The 23,306-nt window shown below is 35.3% G+C and overlaps 1 protein-coding gene across 9 annotated transcripts in view; it reads right to left on the reverse strand.

Moving 5' to 3' along the window:
• ZFYVE16 (zinc finger FYVE-type containing 16) overlaps positions 1-23,306 on the reverse strand; it is a 59,446-nt gene that overhangs the window by 19,903 nt on the left and 16,237 nt on the right. For 8 of the 9 annotated variants that reach the window (XR_007409764.1, XR_007409763.1, XR_007409761.1 and 5 more), the window contains exons 2-10: positions 18,500-18,608; positions 15,203-17,451; positions 13,903-13,999; positions 10,779-10,940; positions 8,951-9,093; positions 6,164-6,542; positions 4,608-4,730; positions 3,760-3,915; positions 2,988-3,212 (exon numbers count right to left, since the gene is read on the reverse strand). Coding sequence is in view for 5 of the 9 variants with exons in the window: in XM_049108333.1 (XP_048964290.1) it covers positions 2,988-3,212; positions 3,760-3,915; positions 4,608-4,730; positions 6,164-6,542; positions 8,951-9,093; positions 10,779-10,940; positions 13,903-13,999; positions 15,203-17,451; positions 18,500-18,569 (3,604 nt within the window). In the remaining 4 variants the exon portion in view is untranslated. The remainder of the gene's footprint in view (positions 1-2,987; positions 3,213-3,759; positions 3,916-4,607; positions 4,731-6,163; positions 6,543-8,950; positions 9,094-10,778; positions 10,941-13,902; positions 14,000-15,202; positions 17,452-18,499; positions 18,609-23,306) is intronic. The other variant, XM_049108334.1, reaches the window with a different exon arrangement.

Raw genomic sequence — 23,306 nt, forward strand, 5'->3', positions numbered from 1 at the left:
TATTTTTAAAAATTTAAGTCATAGTAACTCACACTTTGTTATACCAACATATTTTTTAGTTTTGTTTTGTTTTCTAAGAATTTTTTAAAATTTATTGAGAGTCAGAGAGCACAAGTGGGCGAGGAGTGGAGGAGCAGAAAAAGAGGCAGACTCCCTTCCAGGAGGCCAATATGGGGCTCAATCCCAGGACCCTGAGATCACGACTGGAACCAAAGTCAGATGCTTAACTGACTGAGCCACCCAGGAGCCCCTATTTTTTAGTTTTTAAGAGGATAACTAAATTATTTAGAGGACAGAGGGTGCAGATTGTAAAAAAAAAAAAAAAGGACATTAGTGTAAAAAAATATTAAAATGATAATAGATATGATTAAGATAAATGATGCCTTTTTACTCCATCTTTTATGAATGAAGGAGCATCCTTAACAACTTGATTGAGGTCACTTTATTTGAAACAGTATTTTCGAAAGGTTATAACTTAGATACTCTGTCAGAATTATAAAGAGACCTTATAAATCTTTTTTAAAAAAATTTTCATTCATGAGAGAGACACAGAGAGAGGGGCAGAGACACAGGCAGAGGGAGAAGCAGGCTCCCCACGGGGAGCCCAATGTGGGACTCGATTCCAGGACCCTGGGATCACGACCTCAGCTGAAGGCAGACGCGCAACCACCGAGCCACCAGGCGTCCCCCTTATAAATCATCTAATCCAATAGTGAATGCTATTCCAAATAGTCTCAACAAGTGTAGATAATCCCCACTTGAACATTACTAATTTCAGACCACTATTTTCAGTTTTTAATCTTGGGTCTTTAACTTTTGTCATTAGATCTTCTATATATCCATTATCTCTAACAAATACATATACATATATCACACTTCCAAGTTCATATCTAGAGGCATGGGCACCAATAACATCAAAATGTCAGTATATTTCAAATCCAGCAGTACACAATGAACTCAAAAAACAGCTAAGACTAATTAACTTCTATGTACAGGTTTCCCCCTAACCAAAAGTTTGCTTTAACCACTTTGCTTTTACAAAAGACCTGTTTTCACTAACTGAAATATGAAACAGATTTTTGTGTTTAGGAAATTGTAATGGTTGGGGTGGTTGGGTGGCACAGTTGTTTGAGCATTCGGCTCTTGATTTTGACTCAGGGCATGAAATTGAGCCCTGGATCAGGCTCCACTCTCAGTGCAGAGTCTGCTTGTGCCCCCCGCTCTCTGCTCCCCCCCCCAAATCAATCAATCAATCAATCAATCAATCAATCTTTAAACAACAACAAAAAAGACATGGTAATGGTTTCTTTGAATTAAAAGCCATTTTGGCTTACAAAAGGTTTCATAGGAATGTTCTACTTTTGAATGGTGGGAAAAACCTGTATAACTGGTGATTATTATCCTCATGGTCACTCAACAGCTATCCTAGCTTTGCAGCTCCAACCCCTGTGATCTTTTAAGAAGTCCCATAAGTTGCTTCATGATTCTCCTTCTTCGTGTGTGAGAAAAACAGATTTAGTATCTAGAAGTGATACTGACCAAAATACCGGTCAAACTTATAAATTATATGTTCCATGATGACTTAAGATTATTTTTGACCTAATTACATGTTCCATAATGACTTAAGATTATTTTTGACCTAACTTTCCATAAAAATAGGATTCAAAAAATTTTTAGCAGAGGCAAAATATCAGGCTGAATGGATGAAACAACGCAAAATAAACTTTCTTAAGCTCTGTAGTTTACCCTGTAAAACACCTGAGATGAAAAATTTTGACACTTCTTACACAACAGCATTACATATTTAAATCCTAAAATGGTGGGCTGCCTGGGTGGCTCAGTTGGTTAAGTGTCCAACTCTTGTTTTCAGCTCAGGTCATGATCTCACGGTTGAGATCAAGTCCTGAGCCAGGCTCTACCCTCAGTGGGAAGTCTGCTTAAGATTCTCTGTCTCCCTCTGCTCCTCCCCTGGCTCACATGTGCTCTTAATGCCCCCCCTAAAATAAATAAATAAATCTTGGGATGCCTGGGTGGCTCAGTGGTTTAGCGCCGCCTTCGGCCCAGGGTGTGATCCTGGGGTCCCAGGATCGAGTCCTACACTAGGCTCCCTGCATGGAGCCTGATTCTCCCTCTGCCTGTGTCTATGCCTCTCTCTCTCTCTCTCTCTCTCTCTCTCTGTGTCTCTCATGAATGAATGAATGAATGAATGAATGAATAAATAAATAAATAAATAAATAAAATCTTCCAAAAAATTAAATAAATCTTAAATAAATCAATCCTAAATGGTAAAGACTGCTCCTCCAAAATCAGAGTTTAATAAATTTGCCAAATAGATTTATATCTCTTTCATTGAATTTGTCCATTTTGAAATATTTTGTAAATCCCCTACATTTAATTTTCCTCCAAGAAAATACCTATTTAATTATATTAGAGTCAAATGCCTAAAACTTCATTAGATACACTTTACATGCAATAAATAATTTCTTGAAAAAAGTCAGGGAAAAAGGGTGGGAATTCAAAAATTTTAACACTAAAAATGAAAAAAAAAACCCACTAAAAATGATTTTGACTTAGAAATAACCATAAACTGGGACCATTATTCACAATCCTTCATATCTGGCTTTTATAATGTACACTAATTCAGAGGAGAAATCATTTACCTTCTTAAAATGTAAGAAACATAACAAAATGAACTCCCTATAATGTGAGCTTTTAAGAAAACTTTCCAATGTTTCAATATTTTGTTCTGAAATAATAAACAATTTTTAAGGTAAGTTAATATAATTATGAACATCTAGAACCTTCGTGACATACCAAGGCTATCTAGTCAACTTATTTGGTAAAATTCTATCTTAGAATTTTAAAAGTATATCAGAACAAAAACAGTCCCCTTAAATCAACTTTGATTTTAATGATATCCCTGAAATTCTTATTTTATATTTAGTACATTTAAACCTATGTGATTAACTTATTATTCTAAAACTTACCTTTATATTCTGCACCCAATCTCAACATTAAACGCATAGGAAAAACCTTTGCCCAGGGAATCTCTAGCTTCTGAATAAGAATTCCACAAAGAAAAGGATTACTTGGTAATAGCAGATCATCAAGTTTCTGAAAAGTAGGTGTAATAAACAGAAATCCTCCATGATCCTTGCTACTGAGAAAACTCTCAGTAAAAGTAATATTGTCCAAATTTTCTATGTATTTTCCTGGAAATAAAATCATGAATAAAAAAGATTTTAAGTTGTTTTAAAAGGCATTCTGAGTTTGAATGTCTCAGTATAAACTTTCTTAAATAACAGCGATATGGAATTTTTTTTATTTCCACTCTTGAAGAAGCATCTATTGAGTAACTTGTATGCACAAAGCTCAGTTATTCCTGGAAGTTGGAAATGGTGAACAAAAATTTGAAAATTGTTCTAACCATGGGTGGTTTTAAATTTTTCCCTTTACTGCATGACCATGTGAAAATTCATCATGTCCACCTCAATCTTATAAAGATACGTATATAGACAAGTATAAAAAAAAAAATCAAGGCAGCAAATATATTTCCATTTTTAAAATTAAAAAAACTGTAAGATAGTAATTACATAAAATGCTAGATTTAAGGAGACTGAAAATAACGACTAAAATCTTTTAAGAAATCAGCAATCTATTCACAAAATAAATCTTTAATACAGTTAGCATAGCCAAAAGCATAAATGACTTTAATTTATCCATTCCCCAGTCTGCATAGTTCAAAATAAAATGCTACACCTTTCAGAGCATCCTTATAGATGGTGATAAACAGTTTGAAGATGTCCTTTGGGATAGTATCTTCATTTGGCAAACATAGTAACAGAATAATAATTTCTGCCTGTCCCAAGCCATGCAATCCATTGGTTGAGAAGTACCAATATTTGTCTGAGGAATCTGAGGCGATAAAAGCATACAACTATAAATGTCAACTTCTAAGAACCAGAGAAACTAATATAGTTGTCCTTTGTATGAAGCACAACTTTTCAAATTCCTTATTTTCCTAAAATTCTCTTCACAAAAAAGCTTGAAACTGATTCATATAAGATTAATGTAAAAAAGAGAAAGGATGAAAGACTATCTTATGGAGTCAATAAATAACACTAAAATAAAAATAAACTAAAAGATGCATTAATATGCTGAAACGTAGTGGGTAAGAATCAAGTTTGTTTCAGAGAATGAAAAGCTGAGAGATTGATGAGTACTGAGGATTATTTACTTCCTTACTTTTAATTAGGTCACATGTCACTTACTTTAAAACTGTCTTTATTGCTACTGAATCAGGATTCTTGTTTAATTACCAAATTTCAATATATCTAAAAGCTATATGCAATACAGTCCCCTGTATCATAAGCATCAGGTACAGCTAGGAGCCCATAACCATAACCTAGGACTGAACTTGAAGGATACTAGTAAAAATCTTTAAGCTTTCAAGTCCCAATGAATATAAATTTGCAAAATCTATATTCATATGTAGCTGATAAATCAGCATCCAGTGCTGCTTACTTTTCATGGCTGCCAGTCAAAATTTAATTAAATTCAGAAATCCTACACACAACTTAGGCAAAGAAAAATCAATCATTACTTACAAAATACTAACTTGACATTCACCAGTAGATTAGCATTTAGGACAAATGTAACAGGATGAAAACTTTTGCCTTCAAGAAGCAAAATGATCTGCTCATGAGACGGGTGTTCCTCTACTACAGGCACTAAATCATGAAAGTAACATATTAGTTAGGATATGACTTCCTGTTAAATATGCTTACAATAAAAAAAGATTTATAAATCTACCAATGGCTTGATCAAATTTAATAACAAAAGCAAATTTATTTCATAAAAATCAGTCAATACTCTGGACAACTATTATATACTCATTTTTACTTTCCTACTTATATAAAGATTAAATTGTAATACATATAAATTCTGAAATATTATATATATAGTTATAGAAGATATGTTGATTAAATAGCATATTTATACAATTTTAGTCCCTATACAACTTTAAAACAAACATTTTTGTGAAGTGGATTCCAGACTGCAAGGTACTCCAATTATAAATTCTGAAATTCACAACTCTTAAGGTAATCCAGACTCAAGTTGTATATACTGCTTGCTGCCATATGCCCTTTGTCAGTGACCAAGTGTCAAAGAAAGATCTTAACAATCAACAGGAAAATATGTATGGCATGCAAAGTATAGGACTGAAGGCATTTCTGCCACTATAACTAGGCTCATGAAATAGCTCCCAGTGACAGAACAAATATCCTAAGCTTAATTCCTATATTATCATGCACAGAACATAATCATTTCAGGTTGCAGAATGCAGCATAATGTCAGGGGTGACAAGGATGTATCCTAGAGAACTACTCTGAAGTGGGAGGTAGCCACAGAATCTCCAACTTGGAAGGACCTTAGAGATCAAATAGGCTCTCATCTTTTACATAGGAAACTGAAGCCCAAAGAGATTAACATGCTTCAAGTCACAGATGTATTAATAAGTAGCAGAGGAGGAACTAAAACTCCTAGCTCTGCTGTCCAATCCAATACTCTCTTCTTTAGGCACTTTGCTCCTTATAAAAAAAAAAAAAAAAAAAAGGGCAAGGAGGCTGGGAAAAAAATGATATGAAGTCAAAACTCTAATACAATGGAAATATTTTCAGGATTAAAAGTGTAGGGACCCCTGGGTGGCTCAGTGGTTGAGCGTCTGCCTTTCACTCAGGGTGTGACCTGAGATCCTAGATGGAGTCCCACATCGGGCTCTGTGCATGGAGCCTGCTTCTCCCTCTGCCTGTGTCTCTGCTTCTCTCTGTCTCTCATGAATAAATAAATACAAATCTTAAAAGAATTTTTTTTTAAATATATGAGTTTCCCTGTCAAACTAAACTTTTGCCTCATTCTAAATTAGGGACTCAAAATGAAATCAATGAGTCATATTCATTCACCTTGAAAGTAAAGATCTTTTTAGAATTTGGTTTCACATAAGACTTTTTGTAAAAGCTGAAGATACATGTCATGGTACATAGTCCAACCAAATCGCCTCAGCTTAAAAAAATACATTTCATATATCACAAAATTCACCAATGTTTTTTCAAAAGAAAAAAAAAAAAACCCCTCTTTTTAAAATTTAAATAACTTATCCTACCTGATCCCTTTTCTCCAGATGCAACCAGAAGAGGTGGCAAACTGTCCTCATCATTAGGTAGAAGACTAATCTTATTGCAAACATTCTTGTCAATACCACACAGTAACCTATAATCCGAAGTACTAGCAACAGGTAAATTGCTGGGAACTAAGACACCAGTAGGACTAGGTGGTCCCTCAATTTCTGCAAAAACATCATCATTTGGTGTAAAAGAACAAGAAGTAGGTAGCCCCTCAGTTCCTGTGTTTGTAGGCAGTTTCTCCACAGATGGAACCTGAGAAATAGGACTCTGAATTATCTCATTTCTTGTAATATCTTCTATCTCATTGTTTGCTTTTTCCACTGTAGTAGAATGGGCATGATCCACTGTATTTACTGTCTGTAAAATATGGAATTAAAAAAAAAACAAAAAACTATTAGTTCATATTCTCTGTTCAACTGCGAAATGCTGAGCTCTATAGCCAAAGACACTTTTTAAAAAAAGATTTTATTTACTTATTTGAGAGAGTATGAGACAGAAAGAGAGACAGAGAGAGAGAACGTACGTGCACAAGCAGGAGGGAGGGGTAGAGGGAGAAGCAGACTCCCCACCGAGCAGGAAGCCCGATGTGGGACTCAATCCCAGGGCCCTGGGGTCATGACCTGAGCTGAAGACAGACACCTAACTGAATAAGCACCTAGGTGCCCTAAAGATACTTTTGTAATAAGAGTAAAGAAAACTAAAATAGGCTCAGAAATTCCTCAAAAGCCACATTTGCCAAGAAATAGTACCATTTTGCTCCTTTAAATTCAGAAGAGTTAAGTTTAGCTTTATCATATGATATATTCAGGTAGTATTAATAACTTTAATTTTATAGACTAGAGGGATGCCTGGGTGGCTCAGTGGTTGAGCATCTGCCTTCAGCTCAGGGTGTGATCCTGGGATCTGGGATTGAGTCCCACATCGGGCTCCTTGCAGAAAGCCTACTTTTCCCTCTGCTTCTCTCTGTCTGTCTCTGTGCCTCTCATGAACAAAGAAGTAAAATCTTAAAAAAAAAAATGTTATAGACTAGAAAAAGGAGGCAAGGAGAACTTCAGGATCCTGTATCATATCACACAGTAAGCAAACTAAGTTCAACCCAGCTCTCCTCCTGACAACAGCCAAAAAGTCTTGTGTAGGGAAAGGTAGCAAGAGAGAGATCAGGGGAGAAGGCAGGGAGGGGAGTGGTTAGGAAGCAAGAATGATAGGTATATTCCTCAACAGTCATCACCAATAAGCAATACTTCAAGCTGGTTTCAATAAAGCACCCCCCCCCCCTTTTAAACTGGCCAAATCTGAGTTAGTATTAAACGAGAGGCATTTATGAACTCAAGTAAAATTTACTAGGCTGTTTAGAACTTTCATTTTGTTAAAATATCGATTGAGGATAGGTGCTAGCTAAGAAACATACTTGTGATAATTAGGGCTATTTGGAAATTCTAGCTCATGAACCCTTAGTGACAAACAACATACATTTATATGGTATGTGAAACAGAGCAGGATACATACCAATCTTGTCTAATGCATACACCTAAGATAAACCAGGTAACTGGCACAGAGTAGATGCTCAATAAATGTTTACTGAATAACAGCATTCCTACTTCATGTCTGAATACTTGTTTCTATGAATATTTTGCTACTTTACCACGAAAGTTCTTAGTGGGCTAGATTCTGTATTACATACCTTTTATTTAACACCTAAAACATTTGTGTAAATGCAAACATAAATACCACTATCAGATATTTTACTGAATGTCTGAAAATCATTAAACAAATATTAGCCTAAATTATATTACTAAATCTCAGTTCTATTTCCCTATACCAAAGGTTCTTAAAATGTGAGTGTTTTCTAAAGTCGCCAAGACTTTATTTTTTTATTTTTTATTTTTTTTATTTATGATAGTCACACACAGAGAGAGAGAGGCAGAGACATAGGCAGAGGGAGAAGCAGGCTCCATGCACCGGGAGCCCGATGTGGGATTCGATCCCGGGTCTCCAGGATCGCGCCCTGGGCCAAAGGCAGGCGCTAAACCGCTGCGCCACCCAGGGATCCCGCCAAGACTTTAATAAAGGGAGTCAGTGAGGTCTTAGGATTTTCTTCATATAATTTAACCGAAAACAACATATCAAAACAGATTGAATGTAGAAGCAGATGTGAGAATTGTTTATTAAGCCAGATACCAAAGAATTTTGCAAAAATGTAAAATGGTATTATTCCTCTCACTAAACTTTGTTTTGAAATGTTTCATAAATATTTCCATGAATATAACAAACTTAAATTAATTTTTTCACAATTTTAATTAAACAAATAAGTCTATTTATTTAGTTTTTAAATAGGCTCCATGCCCAGCATGGTGCCCAAATGCAGGGCTTGAACTCATAACCCTGAGATCAAGAGCTGGATACTCAACTGACTGAGCCACCTAGACACCCCACACAATTTTAATTTTAATACAGTAATGATCACTAGATAATAACCCACATAATCTATAGCTCTTTGAAGTTCTCAATAACTTTTAAGAGCATAAAGGGGTCCGGAGACCAGTAAGTTTGACAATTATTACCTTATTTTATTTTTTTATTTTGACAATCATTACCTTAAACCAACATTTAAAAAGGTAAAATCTAAAATATATTCACTACATCATATATTTCTCATTTTAGGAAGCTCACAGCATTGAAAAATAAGTACTCTAATAATCACACTACAAAATATATTTAAAAGAAAATGTTATTAAATTAACAGGTTGTTCTTTAAGCTTCCTTACCAAGGGCGTATCAGGTAAGAGAGGACTAACGTCTTCAGAACATCTTTTACTTCCAGATGATAACTTTGTTGTATCTGCAACTTCACCATTGGGCAGTATACCATCTGCGAACCATACTCTCTTCTGTTCTTTGGAGCTTAATCCTAGAATCAGTTTAAAAAGTAAAGTAGTACTTGAATTTGGTATATTGCAATGATTTAATACTAAATCATTGGGAAATGTTTTCAAAACCTTTTTGCTATCCATTGGGAAGACCTGCCTTCTCAGGGCTGCAAAGGCCTACAGAAATATCCTTTTGTGATTCAGCTACCCAGAATGGAAGTTTTTTCCTAATTTATACAAAAGGCAGGAGTAACCCTAGGAATCATATACTGAGAAAGAGTGGATAATAGAGGTTATATCTTTAAGACAGTCGGGGCAGATTTAAAGCCTGTATCGCCAAGTGAAGAATGAATGAAATTTAAAGACTAAGGCACAAGGTGGAAAAATGTAGACTGGAGCATGGCAGATAAGCAAAGAAAAACATGGGAAGAACAGAAAAAAGTATAAAAAATCTAAAAAATAAAACAGGATCACTTGTGCATTTTAAAAAATTCTTAAAAAAAAATAAAAAAGAAATAAAAAATTCTTTATTTAAAAGAGGTCACTTCTTGGGACACCTGGGTGGCTCAGCGGTGGAGTGTCTGCCTTCGGCTCAGAGCGAAGAGACAGCGGCAGAGACAAGGCAGAGGGAGAAGCAGGCTCCATGCAGGGAGCCCGACGTGGGACTCGAACCTGGGTATCCAGGATCACGCCCTGGGCCGAAGGCAGGCGCCAAACCGCTGAGCCACCCAGGGATCCCGTAAAGAGCTTTTTTATTATGGTAAAATATATATATAGAAACAGGGTTTTTTTTTGTGTGTGTAGAAATAGATTTTTTTTTTAAAGATTTTATTTATTTATTCATGAGAGACACTCAGAGAGAGGCAGAGACACAGACAGAGGGAGAAGGAGAAGGAGGCTCCAAACAGGGAGCCTGATCCCAGTACCGGATCCTAGGTCTCCAGGATCATGCCCTGGGCTGAAGGCAGACGCTCAACCACTGAGCCACCTACGTGTCCCAGAAACAGATTTTTTTTTTCCAGAAACAGATTTTTAAAGAAAGGGAGATACACCAGTTATTTACCTATTGTCTCTCAAACCCAAGCCCAGTCTTCTATAAGGTGCTCTTTGATGCAAGGGTGAAGTCTGGAAAGTGCAACTTCCAGACCCCCTTGCTGGTTGGCTCTGGTCATGTTCTGCCAATAGCATTGGTGGGAGAGTAGAAGGTGGGAGGAGAAGGAATTCTGTTCTAGTTCCTGCCAGGATCCTTGCAGCAGCAGCAGCACTAGATATAGGTGCATGCCTTATAATTTTCAGTATTCCTAACATCAAGCCTGGAACACTCCTTCATTCAATTGAACACTAACCCCGTGAACCTTGATGATGGTTCCAACATTTGCCACTTGGTGTTCTCCCAGAAATCACACCAGTCACACCCTGAATCCCAGGTCCAAGAGCCAAATACCTCTTAGTATTCCTGCACTGAGTTCTAGATTATTGCCCTTCACCTTTCATCATTCCAACCCTAGAAGTACTGGTTTTTTACTGTGGTTAGTATCCCTGAGTCGCTTGAACATGCCCCTTTTGCTCTTCCAATCTTCTAACAAACATACATACTCTGCAGTCCCTGTACCAAATTCCTTGTAATATCTAGTCCTGGCTCTCTTTCCTCACTAGACCCTATCAAACTAGAAATTCCATTAAAAAATTATCTTTAGTCTAAGAAACAGCATTTTCTTCTAGTTACCTTCAACATTTGGTTGTTTAAGTGCTGAGATGGGTAAAGTTGTAGGTGAAGGTATACTGGATGTTTGAGTCTCCTGAAGAGGCTGGGTGGTGGCACATTCATCAAAATGATTAGATTTAAGATTAGAACCAGTTGGACTCATCATCCTTTCAAATGCCTGAGCTAGAAAGGGGGAAAAATATTAAAATACTTTTGAACTTCAAAGTAAATTATGATAAATTATCTATTTTTCAAGTTGTAAGGAGAAAGAAATCAATGGCTAAGCAAGAAAAAGAAGTGGCACTTGGCAAAGATAATGTCCTTACTCCAGGTGGCAGCACCCTGCTTCAGTATAAGCTACTAATTAGTTATTTCAATATTATGTTTGGCATATGTTTATCTAAAGAAAATAACTGTTATTTAATATGACTGTCTCTGTTTTTGTCCTTGTACTCCTACAATCTATTTTTAACATAGCTCAGAGTGATTCCATTAGGACTAAATCCTATCACATTATTTTTCTCTTTAAAATCTTTAAATGGCTTCTCAAGTGGAGTGAAGATTTCAATTGTTGTGCTCACAAAACCCTATGTACTCTACATCCGTACTTCCTCTACCTTCCCACTCAGTTCCTTGACCTCATCTCTCATTACAATCCCACTTGTTCATTATGATCCAGCCACCCAGACCTCCTGGTTCTTCAACAAGTCAAGCACTCCCCCTAGTTTAGGCTTTGCTTTTATTATTCTTTCTGCCTACACTGTTCTTCCCATAAATACTCACATAGCTTTATTCTCTCCCTTCTCACATGTCATATTATCATAAAGCCTTACTCTGCCCACCATTAAAAAAAATACTACCTGTTGGGACACCTGGGTGGCTCAGGGGTTGAGCATCTGCCTTGGGCTCAGGGCGTGATCCTGGAGTCCTGGGATTAAGTCCACATAGGGCTCCCTGCATGGAGCCTGCTTCTCCCTCTGCCTGTGTCTCTGCCTCTCTCTGTCTCTCATGAATAATAAATGAAATCTTAAAAAAAATACTACCTCTTACCACCAATCTGTTACTATTTATCCCTCTTACACTCTCTTTCACTTAGGATCACCATCTGATATTCTCTTTGCTTACTGTCCATTTCTCCCCACATTCCTAAACTCCATGAGATCATAGGCTCCATTAGAAGAGGAGTATATTCTGTTCACAGTTGGAGCTCCAAAATACAAAACAATGCTTGAATTTTGCTGAAGGATTTTTCATCCAAATGGCATGGAACAGAACTGATAGCTCTCCCTTCATCCTTTCTTCAAACCAATCTGCTCTAAATGTTGCCACAGCTAAAGTAATCCTCCTCAAATGCCACTGAATCATAGAACTCTCATGAAATGGCTTCAACTCACCAAATAAAAATCCATAATCTTACTCCAGGTTTTGAATAATGTCCAACTTGCTTTTGAGTAATGTCCAAATCTACCTATTGGCACTCACATGCAGGCTTTCCACAAATTTATATAGTCTCAGCACAACTTCCTCATTACCCATAATCTCTAATTAAACTATCTTTTCTTCAAGTCTTTCATGGAGTTTGTCTTACAACCCTTGAGCCATCTTTCGCATCTTATTTAATAACATTATTTTAAATGATCACTCCTAACATCTTCAACCCTAAGGCTGATATTAAAATAACTTGTATTTGTTTTCTTGTGGTGTATAAATCAGTGTTAAATAGAACCATAAGTGAAAATACATGCTATAAGATATCATAACAGAATAAATAAAACAGACAACTAGATAAGCAAATTCATTTCAAGATATTTTCTTTGATAAACCAAAGCATGATCTCAATATCCTACTGAGTCTCTTTAATGGCTATATTTTGTCCTTTTCTGGAATCTTATAGTCAAAATTGTTCTAATGTTCACCCAAAAATCTGACCTGTCAACTCAAATAATGTTTCAAATCTTCATGGCTACTTTACTTTTTTTTCAAGTAGGAAAAGAGAATTATACAGGAACTTGCTTTCATATGTTGTTCTCATTCTAGCAGGCTGTCTGGCTAAACAGCCTCAGCTGGCTTCTAGGCTACTGAAACAGCACAGGAAAAAACAACTAAAAAGTCTTAAACTAACCTCTTCATAAACAATGCTGGTTAGATGGAAATTTAAGAAGTTTACACTCTATTATCTTCCAGAGCAGAGGTCAACAGCAGGGAGAAAAGCAGCTTACCTCAGTCTAATAGACTCACATCAGAGCTTTTTGGAGAATTGCTGAAAAAATTTATCTTCATTCAAAAGAGAAAAATAAATTATCAGGTATTTATTCTCCTGGCTAACAGGAAGCAGCACCTGAGCTAGTTATACAGGTCTGATATTAAAAAGTCCCAAGTAATAGTTGCTGGGAATTAAAGTGTCAACAAATCTTTGAAAATGCCAAGAAGTACTCAAAAAAAGAGCAAATGTGTATTTGAGAAAGAAAAACACAGTACAACACAGACACACAAAGACACACACACACACATACACTGTGAGAACACAAGTAAGACCACCATGATTATTACTGATAATCATAGCTAAGCTAGGGAGCCAGAAATAAAGTGAAATACATACAAACTAAACCTATAACTGGAGAAGGGAAAAACATATATGAGATAAACATGTACTAATACTATGACAGTCCTATGAATTTTATCTATAAAACCATAAATATTACTACCTTATTTTGTATTCCCATTTTAGGTTATAATTTTCAAAAGGGTGGGAACTATTATTTTGCCTTAAGCTATTAATTTATAACACTGAATACTACTTATCATTAAGAATTCTATAAAAGTTTAGATTAAGATGATAAAGATGACAATGATGATGACAAAACAAATAGGGAGATGAAATGCAGCATTCAGGGACTTGGTACCTGTTAAAAGTTAATGAACTGCCACTCCAGAAACTGAATGTTTCCTTTCCAAATTGGTAGTATTAATTGTGAGAGTAGAACAAAAAGAAGAGAAACCAAGCCATGGGATGTCCCACCTAAACCAGATAAGTCAACACTAGGTCCTCGCCTTAAGAAAATAAAGAAGTTTATCTTTGTCACAATCCGATTGTCTTTATGATATATTCAGTTACTGGAAGAAAATGTGTCAGGTTAATACTCACCTTTACTAATAGTCTCAAAGCAGACTACACACACTCTTGCTTCCTTTTCTAGATATTGTAGTTTACACTTCCTATTACAACAGACACCACAAAATACCTATAAAGAATAAAATATCAAATTTGTTTATACCTATGGGAGGCAGGAGGAGAGGAGGCCCAATATCTATTTTTCTGATTATACAAATAATTTTTCTACATCATAATCATAGACAGTTATTAAAATTATTATTTTTATTTGTTTTACTTCAATGCAGTTTCTGCAATTTAAAATTTTGTCTCTGACCAGAATTCCTTTAAATCAATCCTGTTAACTGGAAAAGAACAAAAATTTTCTTTAATGAATAAGTTTATAATTTAAAAGCTTTCTGTAGTCCTTTATTCAAAACTTTTATTTTATTTTATTTATTTATTTATTTATTTTTATTCAAAACTTTTTTTTTTAATTTATTTTTTATTGGTGTTCAATTTACTAACATACAGAATAACCCCCAGTGCCCATCACCCATTCACCCCCACCCCCCGCCCTCCTCCCCTTCTACCACCCCTAGTTTGTTTCCCAGAGTTAGCAGTCTTTATGTTCTGTCTCTCTTTCTGATATTTCCCACACATTTCTTCTCCCTTCCCTTATATTCCCTTTCACTATTATTTATATTCCCCAAATGAATGAGAACATATAATGTTTGTCCTTCTCCGACTGACTTACTTCACTCAGCTTTATTCAAAACTTTTAAAAGTAGAATGCTATTATTTTTCTAAAAGAGAGAAGAGTTGATGTAAGACCAACATAATACTGAAAAATGCTGAATAAAAAAAAAAATGCAATGTTATTTCTATACCCTTAGAGTTTACAGACAAGACAGAATGCAATCAAGGTCAGCTTCAGCATTCTGAACCTTGTGGCAGTCAATTTGCTTCTTTTCCCCACAGTGTTTCCCTAGGTGTAGATTGTAACACTAACTGCAGGGGAGTCTTGAAATTAATTCAATGACACAGGGAGATATGACTGAATTTGGGATATCTCATGTGTCAATGTTAGAGGGATGAAGACATATTCTTAGATTTCACAAAAAACTAGTAATTAGCATTCCTCATTTCCCAGTATATCATACTCATGACAATGTGACATTTATACACCCTCAAGCAATCTATAAAATGACAGTGCTTTATATATTTCCATCTAGGTGAAAAATGATTTTAAACTAACCAAAACTTTCAATCATCTATTAATCAGTTTTTTTGTCACATTAAATTTCATTTATAATGTTTCAAAAGAATTAAAGACAAAGATTTTTTAACTTACTTTCCCACATGCTCGGCAATGATGTCGCCGTTTTGTGAAAGTAAATTTGACTTGGCAGTTCATACAGTTTGGAGCTTCTGAATCAGGAACCCAAGTAGGTTGTTTCTGGCCCAAAACGAGGCCTTCTTTGCAAGTGTTTGCAGGTAGAGATTCTTCATTCACATCTACAAAAGTGGATCCACCTTCAAAATTACTTTCTATGTCGATGTAATTAGAGTTGAAGCTAACCTGAGGATCAGTTGTAGCATCGGGAGTACAAGTAGTTGGAACAATCGTATTTGTTATGCTGGGCTCACTTTCAGGCATATTTGGAACATCTGGTTTATTTGGTTCCTTTGAACCTCTTGGTCTTGATGGAATGTTAAACAATTGCTTTGGTCTGGCCCCTCCAACATGAATAGACTGATTGTTAATATCAGAGACTGATAATTCATTTGTAATCTCAGATTTACTGTTAGATAACCCTTGTTCAACCAGAATTGTATTTTTTTCCCCTAAAGAAAGGCCACCATTTTCTGTTGTATTCTGTTTATCAATTGTTTCACATATCATATTAATACCAGGGCTTTCTCCATTAGCTCCTGTTTCAGCATTGAAATACATATTATTGATGCTTCCATCATCTAGGCCTTTCATGTCTATCTGATTCATTTGAGATTTTGAGTCATTTGCACTTTCTTCAAATGATTTTATGTTATTAGTCTGGAGATATTGTTCAGTCAGAAAGGCATCAAGTTCAGCATCACTAATTAATGCACCACTTTTCATGCCTTCATCAATATTAAAGTAATCTAAGTCTTGCCCATCGATATCATTGCTTGAAAAAGGGAAACCTTCACAAGAATCAGGAAACTCTGGTGCATTAGCCCCAGAAAGCTCCATTTGAGATTCTGTAGCTGCAGAAGAATTTGTGTTACCAGGGTAATCCAAAGACTCAACTCTGATTATCATCTGGTTGGACTCTACCTTTCTATCTCCTACCTGTTCAATTATGTTTTTACATTTTTCCTGTTTCAAAAGATCATTTTCCTTTAATGGTTCCTCACCCAGAATAACACTCTTCTGTATTTCTTCATGTACTACATCTTGTATGTTATCTTTATGTTCATTCTGTAGTAAACAATCACCATGCGCTTTATTTTCAATTAATGATCCACACAAAGACCCAGGTACTGGAAGACAAGTCAGTGAGGAGTATATCTCTTCATCTGAAACATGCAGAGTTGGAGAGGAATCTTGGATTACATCTTGATTATCTTTAAGATCCATATCTCTTGAGCCTTCTTTTGCAGCCTGTTTTATAAATACAGCAGTCCTATCTTCCTGAAAGGAAAAGTCAGGTAATTTGAAATTTTCATCTTTTGCATTTGAATCCTTTACGTATAAATCCTCATTTTTTGGAAAACTGCAAGGCAAAGCACTTGTGTGGTCTCTTTCTTTTAAACATTCTGTGGCAGCTATGACTGCCACATCTACTTCCTCTTCTACCAAACAGTTATTGGCTTTCTGTAATACACATGGCTGGTCCCTGTGCTGTAGGTTGTCTTTGGCATGAAACATTTTGGAACTTTGTTGAGTCAAAGCAGATGGCATGTTCAAATCAACAACTGGTTCTAACTGATTAGAGATCTTTTGATCTTTTAAATTCTCTTTTCCACTGTAATTACATGAATCTGAAGCTGTTGTATCTACTTTTATACCCAATTCTTCAGCTCCACTGATTTCTCTATTTTGCAATTCAGAGTTGACATCATTCTGTTCCTCTCTGACAGTATTATTACCACGGTCGGTTGGAGAAGCACAGAGAGTTTCTGACACTGAAGATAAATCCAATCCAATCAAAGAATCTGCACTAGACTTAAAATCATCTGGCAATAACTGTTTAATATCTTCTTCACTATTAGTTACATGAACTAAGTTACCCATGTCGCTTATCAGATCACAGACAGGTTTATTACATCGTCCTATAGAGAGAGGCTGGATTTCATCTGAAGTGCCACCATCCACAGAAGAAAGGAGATCAAGTCCTGTTACATTTTTTTCATTTTGTATGGAAGTTAGTCCCTCGAGTGTTTTGTTCAGGGAAATCTGATTTGTTTCATAGCATGTTTCTGATGAGGCACAACAATTAATGCATTGTTGATCCTTCTGTAGCAGTGAAGTCAGTTGTGAGGAAACCAACTCTGAAGAAACTGAACAGTGGTTAGAACCAAATGCATTTTGCTCATCTTGAACATAGTCTTGTTCATCTAATTAAAACAGAGATATAATGTTATTCATGAAAGTCAAAGCAAAATTATCACAGAGATAATTATGTTTTATAAGTCTTCTAAATTAACTAAACTTTTGTTTGGAACAAAGATAAAGACTACTCTTTTACAAAATGATAATAATCTCCAAAAGTATTTTTGTTTAAACTACTTGGGAGTTTTTACTTTTCAGATGTCACAATGTAATAGAAATTCCACCCAAAATGACTCAGTTGCACTATAAAATCCAGACCAAGGAAGAGCTGAAAAACAATATAACATTTTGGTTCTCTCTCTAGTTTCCTAGTCTTCATTATCAGATGAATGGAACAACATCTCTCACATTAATGAAATGCCAATTTATGTAAAGTTTTCAAGTTGTTTTTTTAGCTGGCTTATTTGTTGATTTTAAAGGTCTTTCTCTTAGTTAAATTTGTACCTGTAGAGAAAACTTCTAGTTTCCTTACTTCTATTTCTGGCTATTGGTTCTATTTAGTATAAGAATAGACTAATATAGGGGCAGCCCAGGTGGCTCAGCGGTTTAGTGCCACCTTCAGCTCAGGACGTGATCCTGGGGACCCGTGATCGAGTCCCATGTCAGGCTCCCTGCCTGGAGCCTGCTTCTCCCTCTGCCTGTGCCTCTGCCTCTCTTTTTCTGTCTCTCATGAATTAAAAAAAAAAAAAAAAAAAAAGAATAGACTAATATATAATAAAATGTGAATTTCTTTTTTTTTTAATTTTTATTTATTTATAATAGTCACACACAGAGAGAGAGAGGCAGAGACACAGGCAGAGGGAGAAGCAGGCTCCATGCACCGGGAGCCCGACGTGGGATTCGATCCCGGGTCTTCAGGATCACGCCCTGGGCCAAAGGCAGGCGCCAAACCGCTGCGCCACCCAGGGATCCCTAAAATGTGAATTTCTTATACCATATAATCATGTGACCCCAACTGAAACCAAATTTTGCTAAGAGTACTCTGTATCTGAGATAACCGAATCACAGATACTTAAAAATTCCATTAGTAGCAAAAATTAAAAATCAACAAACCTGGATTCTGTTCAAAATCATCAAGGAGTTTGTCCAAGTCACTGACTGCTGCTTTAAAATAACTGTCCATCCTACTTGTAGACTTATTCAGAATTTAATCCTTATATGCCTAGGAAATAAAAAGTTATTATAGTTCATTTAATTCTCTAACATATAAATATTATGCCACCTAACTGCATACAAAGAAACATAATCAGGGAACAGACACAAACAAGTTGCTTTGAAGAATTTACAATAATTCATGAAAACCAACTCTAACAACATAACATACATACATATGGTATTGTAAATTTTAAAACACTTATCTAAGTACCCATGTTACTTAAGTTACATAAGACAAAGAAGAGTTCATAATTGAAAGCTAAAAACAGTTGTAAGTATCACATACCAAATAATATAAATATATAACACAATAATATGAAATATACTGCAAATAAAAATACTTCATATAAAAACTTGTGGGATTCAGCAAAAGTGGTACTTCAAATGCTTAGAGCTTTAGATGCTTCTATCAGAATGGAAGAAAAATTGAAGACTAATAAGCTAAGAGCAGGAGTTAAAGAAACAGAAAATGAACATACGAGAGAGGTACAAAAAAAGTTAGTTTTATAAATAAAGTAGGTAAACCTCTGAGCTGTGCCAAGAACTCCCACATGAGTCTGAGACACCTTAAAGGAATCTATCAGTGACTAAAGGGATAAAATTAAAAGAACATAGCAGCCTAGTTGAAGGAGCTCCTACTATCTTAAATGGGACAAAAAAAAAAAAAAAAAAAAAAAAGGACAACCAAACATTCAATGAATGTAGGCTACAAAGGACTGAACACAAATCAAATAGCTAAAAAAAACAAGAGATCATAGTGATATTAAAAACAAAAACAAATAACACGACTCATTGGAGGGCTACCAGGTCAAAACCCCTTACTTTGAAAGTTGATACATTAAGGAAAAAGAGCCAATAATTTATCCTCCCTTTTATTTACAAAATGTACTTTAGGATAATAAAGTAGCTGCCCAGGGAAAGTTCTTTAGATAAGAATTCCAGTTACTAAATACAGATGGATATTACAATTTTAAAAATTATCTTTAGAAATCCTTAATGCAATTAACAGACTAGGCAATAGTTATCAATGTATGCTAAAAGTGTTAGATGAAAGGTAGTAGGGTAACTTTATAATGGTGGGAACAGGCAAATGCTGACTTCCACTGATCAATTTCACCATCAATAAATGTGGAAGAACCAAACATTATGTGCCTCATGTGGAAGATACAACATCACATATAATATATTCCTGCCCCCCAAAACTAAACTTGAATTTAACCAAGCTTTTAGAACTAACTGCATATTTACAGGAAATTCAAGCACAAAGGGACAAGTTAGATAATATCAAAACAAAGCAATCAGCTAAACCCAGAAGGTGCAACACTCTATAGCAATATTCCTCACACTGTCTTTGGTAAATGACCTTTTTTTCACAAAAAATTTCCAATCTGTTCTGTACTGTTACTTCTGTAAAATACAATAAGACAATACAAATTTTGCAATAATACATACAAACAAAAAGATATACATCATGCAGCACATTTGAACAGTTGCCTGGGATAAGGAAGAGGAGTAGGAAATGAGGGGTAAAAGACAATGAACAAATGAAAGGGTTTTACAAGAAACATTTGATGGTTGTCATGAACTGACAATGGTTGAGGTCCAAAAAAAAAAGGATTTTTTAAAGAGGAGTTAAACAGATTAGACATAACTTAAGAGAGAACTAAATAAACTGGAAAACCTAGTTGAAGAAATGACCTAAAATGCAGCCCAGAGAGACAAGAAAAAGAAAATATAACAAGTTGAGAGGCATGGATGGCAGAAATCATCCATCATGAGAATGGAGTCCCATAAGGAAGATAGCATGAAACAAATCTGCTTGAAAAGATAATTCTAGAAAATTTTCTAGAATTGGTGAAAAACATAACTCAACAGATACAGGTAACTCATTATACTAAGCAATTTAAATAAGGAGAAATTCACAAGTGATCACTCTAATGAAACTTTTGTACTCCAAAGGCTGAACACCCTTAGGTATAAGTCATATTAAAAAGAACAATAATTATGCTGGCAACAGGTAAACTTCAGAACAATTTTCAATAACAGTGAAATGTCATCCTAATTTAATAATAAGCACATTACTACTTTTACTTCCATTTTTAAATTTTGGTTATATCATACATATACAATAGTATGCAAAAACATAAGACACCAAAACAAACAAAAGAAACTTAGAGAAAGAGACAATGCAGGAAAAAGAAGAAAATTCAAAGAAACTAATTAACATTCCCAGAAAAATAACAATGCAACTATGACACAGGAACAGGAAGCCATAAATAAGGAACATATGGAGAGGGAAAAAGTGATCATGGAAAGTGACAGCAAAAATCTTAAAATTCAAGTGAAGCTTGCTGGATGCAGTGAAAGTGCTAAGAGGGGCATTTATAATTTAAGTACATAGGTTAAAAAAAATATTTAAAAATCAATCATCTAAACTTGGGAAACTAGAAAAAGGAGAGCAAGAAGAGCAAAACAAATAGCAACAAAGATAACATAGAACAGAAACCAATGATATTAAAAACAGGAAAATAGAGAAATAGGAAAAAAAAAATCACTGAAACCAAAAATGCTGTTCTCTGAAAAACAATAAAGTAAAATTTAAAAAACTAAGCTAGGGGTTCCCTGGGTGGCTCAGCAGTTTAGTGCCCAGGGCATGATCCTGGGGTCCTGGGATCAAGTCCCACCTCAGGCTCCCTGCATGGAGCCTGCTTTTCCCTCTGCCTCTTTCTCTCTCTCTCTCTGTCTCTCATGAATAAATTAATAAAATCTTAAAAAAAAAAAAAACAAAAAAACCCACTAAGCTAGTCAAGAAAAGAGAGAAACACAAATTACCAATATCAGAAATGAAAAATGAAAATGAAAATATAACTACTGAAGCTATGGACACTTTAAAGGACAATAAAGGAATATTATTAACAACTCTATGCCCACAAACTTGATAATTTAGATGAAATGCACCAATTCCTTGGAAGATACAAACTACCAAAACTCACACAAGAAGAAACAGATAACCCAAACAGCCCTGTATCTATTAATGAAATAGTATCAATAATTAGTAACCTTCCACAAAACAAATCACCAGGTCCAGGTGGCTTTGCTGGTGAATTTTAGCAAACATTTAAGAAAGGAAGAAATGATACCAATTCGTCATAATCTCTTTCAGAAAAAGGAAGCAGAGGGGAACCCTTTCTATTCTTTTTATAAGACCAGCATTAGAGGATCCCTGGGTGGCTCAGTGGTTTAGCGCCTGCCTTTGGTCCAGGGTGCGATCCTGGAGTCCCAGGATCGAGTCCCGCGTTGGGCTCCCGGCATGGAGCCTGCTTCTCCCTCCTCCTGTGTCTCTGCCTCTCTCTCTCTCTCTCTCTCTCTCTCTCTCTCATTAATAAATAAATTTAAAAAAAAGGACCAGCATTACTCTAATACCAAAATCAAATAAAGACATTACAAGAAAGGCACACCACAAACCAATACTGCTCATGAATAAAGACATAAAAATCCTCAATAAAATATTATCAAGTAGAACCCAACGAGGTATTAAAAGAATTATACACAACAGCTAAGTGGGATTTATCCAACTATGCAAGATTGGTTCAACCTTTGAAAATTAATCAATATAATATACTATATCAAAAGGCTAAAGAATTATTACATAATCATATTGACTGATGCAAAAAAAAGGCTTTTGACAAAACTCAACACCTATCATGATAAAAACTCTCAGCAAATTATGAGCAGAGAGGAACTTCCTCAATTGGATGAAGAATATTTATAAAATATCTACAACTAACATTATACATTATGATGAGAAATTGGATGCCTTTTCCCTAAAGATGGGGATCAAGGAAAAGATAGCTTCTCTCACAAGTCTTATTTAACATAGTACTGAAAACTCCTCTAGTGCAACACAAAAAAGAAATAAAAGGTACACTATTTGGAAAGGAAGAAATAAAACTGTCTCTATTTGCAATGACATGATTTTCAATGTAGAACACCCCCCAGAACTAACCCCCCCCCAAATAAAGTAGTGAATATAGGATGGACAAAGAATACAAGGTTAATAAACAAAAAATCAAATGCATTTCTATTTATGAGCAAGGAACAACTAGAATTTGGAACTTTAAAAAATGACATTTATGATAACACTCAAAAAATTAAATACTTAGGTATAAATTTAATAAAATATATAAAGGATCTATATGTGGAAAACTACAAAAATACTGATAAAAAATCAAGAAGATCTAAATAAATGGGAGATATATTCCATTTTTAGGGATAGGTAGACTCAACATTGTTAAGATGTCAATTCTTCTCAACCTGATCTCTGGATTCAACACAATCCCAATCAAGATCCCAGCAAGCTATTTTGTAGGAGGACTCCGGAAACTCAGAATTCTAAAGTGAATATGGAAAGGAAGAGGACCAGGAACAGCCAACATAATGCTGAAAAAGAACAAATTTGGACAACTCTGATTTTAAGGCTTTAAAAGGCTACAATAATCAAGGCAATATAGTACTGGCAAAAGAATGAACATACAGATCAATGGAAAAGACTAGAGAGCTGGGAAACAGACCCACACAAATACAGTCAACATATCTTTGACAAAGGGGCAAAGAAAATTAGGAGGAGAAAGGCTAGTCTTTTCAACAAGTGGTGCTGAGAAAACTGGACATCCCTATACAAAACTATGAACATAGATACAGACCT

This window comes from Canis lupus, chromosome 3 (genome assembly GCF_003254725.2).
Source record: "Canis lupus dingo isolate Sandy chromosome 3, ASM325472v2, whole genome shotgun sequence".
Taxonomy (NCBI): Eukaryota; Metazoa; Chordata; class Mammalia; order Carnivora; family Canidae; genus Canis; species Canis lupus.